At 39.0% G+C, this 10,648-nt stretch overlaps 1 protein-coding gene across 1 annotated transcript; it reads right to left on the minus strand.

Moving 5' to 3' along the window:
• Positions 1–7,728: 7,728 nt before the first annotated feature.
• Positions 7,729–9,248, minus strand: LOC125231168 (histidine-rich glycoprotein-like). The gene has a single exon (XM_048136534.1). The coding sequence runs from the start codon at positions 9,132–9,134 to the stop codon at positions 8,331–8,333; it is 804 nt and encodes a 267-aa protein (XP_047992491.1). The 5' UTR covers positions 9,135–9,248; the 3' UTR covers positions 7,729–8,330.
• Between the last annotated feature and the right edge of the window lie 1,400 nt (positions 9,249–10,648).

Below are 10,648 nucleotides of genomic sequence, written 5' to 3' on the forward strand. Positions count from 1 at the left end.
TTTCTTAGTATGTTATCAAAAATCACTAATAACCTCACTTCTCATGTAATGTGATGTGAATCCACTGAATCGGTGAGCTCCATCTTAGACTCTGTCTTCGTCTTCACTTCCCATCAGGTGTGACTAGGGTCAATCGCCGATCAGTCCATAATAAAAAAATAAAAAAAATGTTTGTGCTGGACTGTCATCGACTGGGGAACGTCGAAGGAGACTAATTTGCAACATTTTTTTGTTATTAGCACGGTTTGGCAACGTCATATATTCAAATTAAAGCAATGGTTAATTGTTGGACATCCGACCCTACACATATTTAGGAACTCGACTGTACCTAACCATTAAACAAATCCCAAAATAATATAAGCATCGGTACTTACAACAGCCCTTGCTTCCAACGTATTAGGTAATAGGGCCAAACGATCAATATTTTACTGAAACGGGACGTCTGAGGTCCTAAGGTCTATTACGTTCCTAGGGGTAAATGCCCGTTCTCCTCCCCCTCTCAAAAAGACGAGCACCTAAGTCGAAGTAAGTTTAGAAATAGTTTACATATTCGACCCACTTCAAATAACATCACGCACTTCTAGTGCTTGAAAAATTGAAAGTTTTTCATTTATGTACATAAGGTACAGCGGGGCAAATCTTGACTGGGGGGCAAATGTAACTGGTCCATTTTTTCAATGTTTTACAATGTTTGCATTATTAAATAGAGTGTCCGCCGGTTAAATATGGTAAGCGTGGTAAGAGGAGTTAACAATGTGAAAAAAGGTATTGATTATCGTCACCAAAGAACCAAAGAAAGAGCCCTCCCCTAGGACCTAGGCAGCCCCTAGAATGTTACCAATGTCACGCCCCCCCCCCTCCTCCTCTCTTTCTACTGCTGCAAAAAGCTAGGCTCTTGGTATACGTTTCCTCATCAGAATATGATACCAAATATAGCAAAGGGAACAGCACTATTTGTTAAGGTACAGCGGGGCAAATCTCGACTGGGGGGCAATTGTAACTAATCTATTTTTAACCGACTTCAAAAAAGGAGGAGGTTCTCAATTCGACTGAATGTTTTTTTTTTTTTTTTTGTATGTATGTTCCTCGATATCTCCGAGAATTGTGGACCGATTTTCAAAATTTTTTTTTTGATCGAACGGGTATAACCCCGACATGGTCCCATTGGCACCAAGTCAGGGTCTGATGATGGGATCCTGGAGAAATCGAGGGAACTCTTCAAATGTTATAGGCACATGTAATGTTTTTAGTGTATTTTTCAAAGGTAAACCAGTATTTACGCCTGATGGTAATAATTTTATGTGGCTGAGCTGATGATGGAAGGTCAACTCCTCAATGGTTAGGAGTTAAAGGATAATTCTTTCACTAGTGTACATGTATTCGGACTGATACATGTAATATCAATAGGAACCACTAAAAATCGACAAATAAATAAACTTTTTTAACAAAAAATAAAACCGCCTTCAAAAATAAGCGCGTTACAAAACACGGAGAAACTAAAAAGCAAAAAATAATAAACCTTTGAATTCAGATTTCTTATCGTATTGCAATAATCTAAACATCCAAATTATAAACAAATCAATTATTTTTGGAGTCGGTGCCAGCCTGCGTATGGTTGGGTGGGGCAAACAGGCAATAGCAAGGCGACGAACAAGTCTGGTACCGACTGCAAAAATAATTGATTTGTTTATAATTTGGATGTTTAGATTATTGCAATACGATAAGAAATCTGAATTCAAAGGTTTATTATTTTTTGCTTTTTAGTTTCTCCGTGTTTTGTAACGCGCTTATTTTTGAAGGCGGTTTTATTTTTTGTTAAAAAAGTTTATTTTTTCCATTATTACACTATGATGTTGAGTTCTACATAATGTATCCACTGAACACGCCTACCATATTTATTATAACCGGTGGACACTCTATTTAATAATGCAAACATTGTGAAACATGAACAAAAATGGACCAGTTTTATTTGCCCCCCCCCCCCCCCCTCGAGATTTGCCCTGCTGTAACTTTCACCTGTATTTTGGTTAAAATAAAAAAAATACTATTCAACTTGTCTGTTATTCGTTAACCCCACTGCGGCATTGCGCGTGATCCGGTTAACCCATAATTATATGCGAAATAAATCAACATGACAAGTGTAATTAGAGATTAATTAGACGGACCGCAACTGTTTTACACTAATTAAGAATAAAAGCGGTCTGGTTTCACTCCTCCTGTCAACTACGCATAATAAAGGACTGAGTATAGGGGTCAGTTGCATCAACCACATTTGACAGACACATCATCGTCACGCATCAGACGTCTATGGAACTTCCCATACAATAAAATTATACGAACGCTTTAACGGTGACAGATGGTTTGATGCAACCGGCCCTTACGGCCCAGCCACGACATTGGTCTAAGCGCGACAGCGGTGAGCGGCAGCCATACGTACGAATGAAAAGTCCCATCGCTGTGTCTCGCTCCAATGTATGGCCGCCGCTCACCGCTGTCGCGCTTAGACCAATGTCGTGGCTGGGCCGTTAGTGTATTTTCATGTTGTCCGTTCCAATATCGTACTCTTACTTAAACAGACAACTCATGGTATAAAGTAAGTACCGGTAGACTGGGGTTACTTTGATTCGTGGGGTCATCGATTTTTCAAGAATAGCGAGATGAGTTTTGAACGCGAATTTAAACAATGTATAATGTGGTTGACATGCTTAACAGGAATAGATAATGAAAAGCTGTAGAATTCATTTTCGTGCAAAATTCAACGATCAATTTTACCCCACGAATCAAAGTTACCCCAGTTGACAATATTGTTATATCATATTGGCACACAATTCACACAGCACAACCCCGTGCGACTTCTAAAGATGAATCTGCAAGAAAAGAGCGTACACCCATCTTAAAGGCCGGCAACGCACCTCTAACACCTCTGGTGTTTCGGGTGTCCATGGGCGGCGGTGATCGCTTACCATCAGGCGACCTGTCTGCTCGTTTGCCTCCTATCCCATAATAATAATAAAAAAAGAACTATTGAAAATAATATTCTGTCTTGGCTTTTAAATTGACCTACTTATTAAAAAATTATTAATTTTGTTTCATAGCAAAACTACATTTTTGAAGCGTTTCTAATGCTAATAAGATACGTAAGCTTATAACACAGCAGTTCTCAAAAAATTTTACAAAAATTAAGGAAAAAATTAAATTTGCTTTTTTTATTCCTATTTTTAGTAAGTTTTATTTCGTTATTTAGGTTCTCTAGTATCCCTAATCCCTATTTTTAACCCCCGACGCAAAAACGAAGGGGTGTTATAAGTTTGACGTGTCTGTCTGTGTGTTTGTCTGTTTGTGTGTGTGTCTGTCTGCGGCATCGTAGCTCCCGAACGGATGAACCGATTTGCAACAGACTTAGAGGAATCCTCAGCAATTTAAGTATACTCAAACATAAAATGCCGTACGCTACTCTCCGCTTGCTCTATATGGCCCTTGCAGACTCTATAATCAACTACGGGGTATCCAGCTACGGATGAACATACAATACTTATCTACACAGAATTTACAATTTACAAATAAGAATTTTAAAAACTATAGTTCCGCTAAAAATAAAACATAAATATAAGCACAATTTTAATAGACTATTTCAACATTGTAGAGTACTAAGTATATTTAACAAAGTAAAACTGGCTGTGATCTTAGAATATAAAGACGTATTAGGAAAGCTGGGTGCGTAGCCGAATGGCACAAACGCTCACGAAACGAAACGCTAGTAGATATCTATCTCTATCACTCTTGCATATTGGCGCGACAGAGCCCGACTAACTGGCGCGGCGTTTCGTTTTCGTTTGGCGTCGGAGAAATGCCATTCGGCTACGGGGCCTGGATAGATACAATAGACCGACCAATCTCCGCCATTTGCCAAATGAACCTCACTTTAAAGTCCCAAAAACAAACAACGTATATGGCAATAGAGTCTGGACTTCATATCTACCAACTTCACTAAACAGCTTTCCTAATCAAGTAGTAAAAGATATAGATAAGAAGCCTATTCAAATAAAACATATCATAAAAAAAATTATGCTAAAAAATACCAATGAAGAAGCACTGATATACACCGTGTTTCACTTAACACTAAAAACCTGAAAACACTTTGTTCAGAATCGAGAGTAGAATCGATTGAGCTATATCTTGATGGGGGTAATATTTTTATTTAAATTAGTATTATTAGTTATTTTTTACGTGCCCATTCTATTGTACTCGTAATACAACATTGTGTATATCGCATTGCTAGAGGTTGTTTACCTTTTTTCAGTATTTAGGGGTTAAAATACTGGCCGGTTACTTGGACGATTATTTTTTCCGCTACTAGTTTGACGTTGTTTGTCAGTTTAATCTTAATGTTTATCATAAGTCATAACAAATTGAACTCGTACCTAATTACAACCTTGTCATTTTGAATATTGAGTTTATTTGCTTACTGCGATTACCTGTCCAATTTGAAGTTTACTGTGACAAAGCTTTAAAGTGTTTTACAGTGACATCTTAGCTGTCTATTGGTAAACCTTATGTCGTTGCAGTAACGTACACAAATAAATAGTCTTATGGTTTATGATGGTAGTTAGCAATTATTTTATTGAGTGTAGAGCTAAAAGTCAAGTAGAGCTGTACAGAAAATTAAAAATTCAATTAAAAAAAAAGTAACGATCAGATTAAAAGATGAATACTCTAGATGAGTTTAAAAAAATAAAAATCAGTTGGGGTGTCTGAGGTTTTGAGTGATACCGGAAACACCGTGTAGATTAATTATAATAATTACTATAATATAGTATGTATTACCTAGTTACTGCAATCTTATATTTTAAAGATTACTACTAGGTTTAAGAAACTGTAATATTATTAATTTGAAATAAACAGTTTAAAGTTTAAAGTTTTTTTTTTTTTTAGATTTAGTTTTTTTTTTTCTGAAAGCTGAGTTCGTCGGGAGTGTTCTTAGCCATATTTCATGAAAAACGGTCTACTATGTCGCCGTCGGGGTTTTTTTCAAAATTTTAATTTTTTTGGGTAGGTTATCTTAATTATAACAATTATCCTGTATATATCTTACGAAAGTCGATTAAGGGCCAGTTTCATGAACCACATTTGACAGACACATCATCGTCATTATGGAACTTCCCATACAATAAAATTTAACGAACGCTTTAACGGAGACAGACGGTTTGGTGCAATATTACTAAATTTTGGTAGTAAAATAGGATCTATTAAAATTTGCTGACGTGGCTATGTACAAATTTTGTGAGAACTGCTGTCCTATAAGTAGGTAGGGCGAGGTAGGTGGATAAATGTTCATTATGTATACGAGGGTGGATCAAAAAGTACCCGTGTTTGAAATGAAGACGCATATTTTTTTAAACTTTTTTATTTTATTTTTCAACGTAATCCCCTTCGAGATTGTTACACTTTTCCCAGCGTTTCGGCCGCTTCTTTAACCCCTCCAAAAAGTAGGATTTGTCAAGCTGCCATCTGCCATCAAAAGCGGGTACTTTTTGATCCACCCTCGTAAATGAGTTGCTGAAAATACCTACTAATCGCTTCAAAGGCTTTGAATCACGCCCAAACATTGCAGCATCGCCGTCAAACACTGGCGCAACAATACTTATACTTGTACACAAAGAAAACCGCCAAATTAATAGGGATCATGACACGTTACAATTTCATGAGGTAATAAATCCATACTAATATTATAAATGGGAAAATGTGTGTGTCTGTTTGTTTGTCCGTGACGAATTGACGTGATTTTTTAAGTGGAAATAGTTGAAGGAATGGAGAGTTACATAGGCTACTTTTTGTCTCTTTCTAACGCGAAAGCCGCTAGTCCTATATAAATCATCCTTGGTCTACATCTTGAACATTAGTTTAAATCGATGCTAGTTAGAGTGCAAGACATAAGTGGCTCAACTCGCCGTGCTAGTCATTACGTATTCAGCTATATTCTCCCGGGCCCGCTACCTGTCCAGCGCCACTCTCATTTCATTACCTCAGACGTTCCCGCCAGCTAGGTCACCCAATTAAACATTAGAACGTTTGTTTATCAGAACTAAATGCAAATTTGTCTTATTACTTTGTTTTAGACTGTCGCTTTTCGGTGAAGGAAAATATCGTGAGAAACTGGACTAATTCCAATAAGGTCTAGTTTACCCTTCGGCTTTGAAGGTCAGATGGCAGTGGCGTTTGTAAAAACTAGTGCCTACGCCAAATCTTGGGATTAGTTGTCAAAGCGGACCCCCAGGCTCCCAAATGCCGGAATAACGGAAGGAGGATGATGACTTTGTTTTAGGTAAAATAAGGACGACCTGACTACACGAGTAGCGCGCGAAGCTCAAAACCGTTGCAGTCATTTTTTGCCCTCTGCCCCATCTAGGGGACACAGGACATTAAGTCAAGTAAGTCAATGCCAAATAATTCACACTGCCTGCAACTGTGACGGCGACTGCTTGGAATACTTGGAAATTAATTTCAAAAGTATTACATGAGCGTTAGTGACTCGAAAACACCGGCAGGAACACAACACTATCAATATAGTGTAGTAGATCCCTATTTGGGTTCATCTCTAAATTTTGAATAATATTTAGCCCCTGTGCCATGCCTACCCTATACAAGAGCGAGATGTCAGTCACCTCTTAGCGCTCATATGATACGACGATAAGTATTAAGAATATGGGAAAAACGATCAATTTGTTATGGCAAAAAACAATTGTCACACATATTCAAAGTAACGCCGGAAATGCACTATCTTTTGGTGACAGATGTATAAAGAAAATATCAATCCAATACTTTAAATGTCTTAACAAATCTTCTTGTAATACTTAGTTTCATTAAATTGTTCGTCCCAAAGTTATCAGAGGGCGAACTAATCACCAATGCCGTAATGGCCACACTCGGCCGCAGGTAGGCGCAATTTTACAAGGTTCGAACCCCCAATAAGTGAATATTAATCACCCTCGATAATCTATATTTAATGCAGGGATGTCGTCCTTCGGGACCGTCTTCTTGCCGAAGTTTGACTGACTGAAGGGTAAGTAAGGTGATATAAATATATACCTAGTAGGTATAAATACAAGACAACTAACAGCTAATGTTTACTAAGAAAAGTGACTTAACTTTCATCCCTAATTTCAATGTCAGACAATATAACTTAGAATCCAATTAGTTTCGTTAATTACTTAGAACTGTAACAGCGCAAGAAATCTCTCAGCTCAACTGATATTTATTAAGCTACTTACTTTGTACTAAACCAAGATGTAATGTATACTGGTCACAAATACGACTGCTTCATTACTTAAGTAGATAATATCTGCAATTTCTCAGAGCACATACAAATCTACGTCTAAACCCAGGTTACACTTTACCAAGATTTTTTAGAGCGTTCGCGTACTTCATTTTAGCACGTAGTTATCTGACCGGGGGATGGGATAGACAGTGGCTAGATAATTATGCACAATTAATTTGTTCCAGCAGCCCGCCGGAGGGAGAGCTCTCGATTCCCGTGATTAAAATATCTCTTTACCCTCCGAGTATTACCGTAGGCACTCTATGAATTATTCAAGCCGGTTTTCAACAAAAGACAGAAAGCGATTTTCGCTGTGATTAACCCGATTATATTATAGCCTATGGATTTGGATATGTAGGTACTTGCTGCAATTAAAACATCAAACAATAGAGCTCGATAGTATCTTTATTTAATGATTGCTGTTGCGAATAAAATATTTTAGCAATTTAATTTTCGTATATGTATTTCGTGTTTCGGACAATGAAACCGGGTCGTAGTGTTTTCATAAGTACCTACTAAACTAGGGCTCGACAAGCTCGAGTATAACCGAGAAGATAATATCTTACTGCATGCCCGTTATCGAGTCTATTCGCTTTGTCGTTTTTACCTAAATAATCCTATTATATTTCTTTCTTCAGTGTGGAAAAACCGTAGAGCCGTAGAGAATTTATTAGACACTACTTATAATCCCTAGCGTCATTGATGTAAGTAATACATAATGTAAGTATTTAGATACCTAGATGGCCTCACCTTTAGGTTGGTGGCGCAACGACCCGCAACTATCGCAGGGCGACATCAAAATTGCCTTTTAACGACCCACTTTTACGATTCGAGCCTCAAATTATTATTATTACGAACTAAGTCTAGACTCTTAAACAACTAGTCATTTTAAAGCACTTAACTAATAAATAAATATTTTTTTGGCAAATAATTTACGCGTATCGTAACGAAGACAAATGCGACCGCTCCTGAAACATTGCAAACCATAAGTAAAATATTATTCGAAGTGACATCATCAGTGACCTTTCTTGTAGCCGTATTTCTTGTGGTGCTCGTGGCCTCCCTTGTGCGCGTGGTCCTTGTGATGGTGGTAGTGCTCGTCGTGGCCGGCGGCCTCCTTGTGGCCCTTGTGCTCCTTGTGGTGGCCGCCCTTCTCGTGGTGGCCCTTCTCGCCGTGCTCGTGCTCGTGATGCCCTCCATGATGATGTCCTTTCTTGAAATGACCTCCCTTCTTGTGTCCGTGCTCCTCGTGGAAACCGCCATGTTTTTCTTCGTGGCCGGAATCACCTTCCTCGTCGAAAAAGTGTTTGTCCTTCTTGAACTCGTCAAGCTTGTGTACCTCGTGATGGCCCTTGGTCGAGTGTCCCTTGTTGTAGTGTCCTTTTTCGGCGTACTTGTGTCCCTTCTCGCCCTTGTCGCCCTTGTGGTACTCGTCGTAGTGGCCGTCCTCGTGGTGGTGCTTCTTGTCGTGGCCGCCGTGGTCGTCGTACTCCCCCTTGTGGTGCTCCTTGTCGTGGTGCCCTTTTTTACCTTCCTCGTGGTGGTGATGGCCCTTGTATCCCTTGTGGCCTTTCTCGCCGTGGTCGTTGTGGTGCTCGGCGTGGTGTTCCTTGCCGCCTCCCTTTTTATGTTCATGGTTATGGTGATGATCCTTTTTATGTCCGGAGGCCGCAGGCTCCTGGTCAGTGGACTCCACTGAAACCTTATCCGAGGAGGCCTTATCCGAGTCGAATCGGGATTTAGAAGAGGGCAGCCTACGAGCGTCGACAATTGCGAGAATCAATATCAAGGCTAGTGTATAGAAGAGGAGCGACCTCATGATGCGGCGTGAGCTGATGCGGGTGTTGGGTTCGATCTTCTTGTTAAATTGTCGTTTCGGTGATGGTGCAGCAGTTTTATATCAGGAGTTGTGTAAGCTGCGGTAACCGACGCGTCGCGACTGACTTCGCGCGCTAACTATAGTTATTGCATCAAGCGCAATCCCCAAATATTGCCCACTGTTTACCGAATAATCCATCCTCAAGTCAGCCCAGTCGGTCAAAGAACCCTCATTCGCTTTGCCGGTTAAGCGGCGCCGACATATTAAACGACGAATACAGGTATCAGTCAGATATTAATACTTTTTGGCTTTTGTTTTCACAAAAAGCTCGCCTAACGTGGATGAGATTAACAATCAATTTTAATATATTGAAAAGCCGTTGAGCAAGACAATTTATCAAGGCAATTGATTAGCAAGGCAATTTTAATAATATCTAACCGGGTCGGTTTGATTGAACGGCCACTCTGCTATTTCAGATTAATTGAACATTATTGCAAAACTGTTGGCTCAGCTGAAGCAAATAGAATATCTGTCGGAGCTTCGAGCGCATCACGGCGAACTTCAATTTGGCTCGGCGCTGTTCTCGCCCGGCCCAGCTGAAACAAATACTCTTCTAGATATGTAAACAAGTAAATACACCTCGGGAATAGGTACTCTTTATATACGATTTTGTATCTTTTCAAGTTTATGAATTGTAATAGTGGTGAATTGGGTAGGTTGTGTATTATATTTAAGTGCCATAACTTTTACTGATTAGAGAAAGACCAAACTTGAGTTGTCCAGGGGTCATATAATATAAAAAGTCTGTGATATTTAAACAGGGAATGGACAAACCGATGTCCCAATTGTTAAAATTAAAGGTTTTGAGGCGGAATACTAAAAATACTGAGTTAGATTTTTTTAATTATTTGAGTGTGTTTGCGCACGAGATAGCGACAGCTTTGAAGATAAAATTAGTTTTTCTTGTTCACATTCAAATCATTTTTTATCATAATTACGTCACGTTGTTCCGCCTCACACGAATCTAACACATCATCATCTGTAGCGCCACAGATGTACTATCAGTCAAGATGTCAGGTGATCGACAAGTCGACATATTTTGAAATGCACTAGGTACCTGAAGATCTAGGTATGATGTTATTTTGTCACTGGTCACTTGTACCTTCTCTATTACTCTTACAATCAGTGTGTAAAAAGACCTTAGTCAAAGTGATTTTAAGTTTTAAAACGACTCGCTATTAAGTTATTGTTAACTCTTAGGTTGAAGAATTTATAATGTTGTTTTTTTTTTATACCACGTCGGCGGCAAACAAGCATACGGCCCGCCTGATGTAAAGCGGTCACCGTTACCTATGGACGCCTGCAACTCAAACAGTGTCACATGCGCGTTACCACCCCATTAGAAACTTGATGTTGATGATGGTTGATGCACTAAAAAGATAATTCGTTGTAATACTCTTTTCATGAGTTCCATGTTTGTAAAATATCAGTATATTTTTACCTTATTATCTCAG

Source organism: Leguminivora glycinivorella, chromosome 1 (assembly GCF_023078275.1).
Source record: "Leguminivora glycinivorella isolate SPB_JAAS2020 chromosome 1, LegGlyc_1.1, whole genome shotgun sequence".
Taxonomy (NCBI): domain Eukaryota; kingdom Metazoa; phylum Arthropoda; class Insecta; order Lepidoptera; family Tortricidae; genus Leguminivora; species Leguminivora glycinivorella.

What these genes read in the sequence shown, in the direction of transcription:
- LOC125231168 (XM_048136534.1), bottom strand. Translation starts at nt 9,134, where the DNA reads ATGAGGTCGCTCCTCTTCTATACACTAGCCTTGATATTGATTCTCGCA.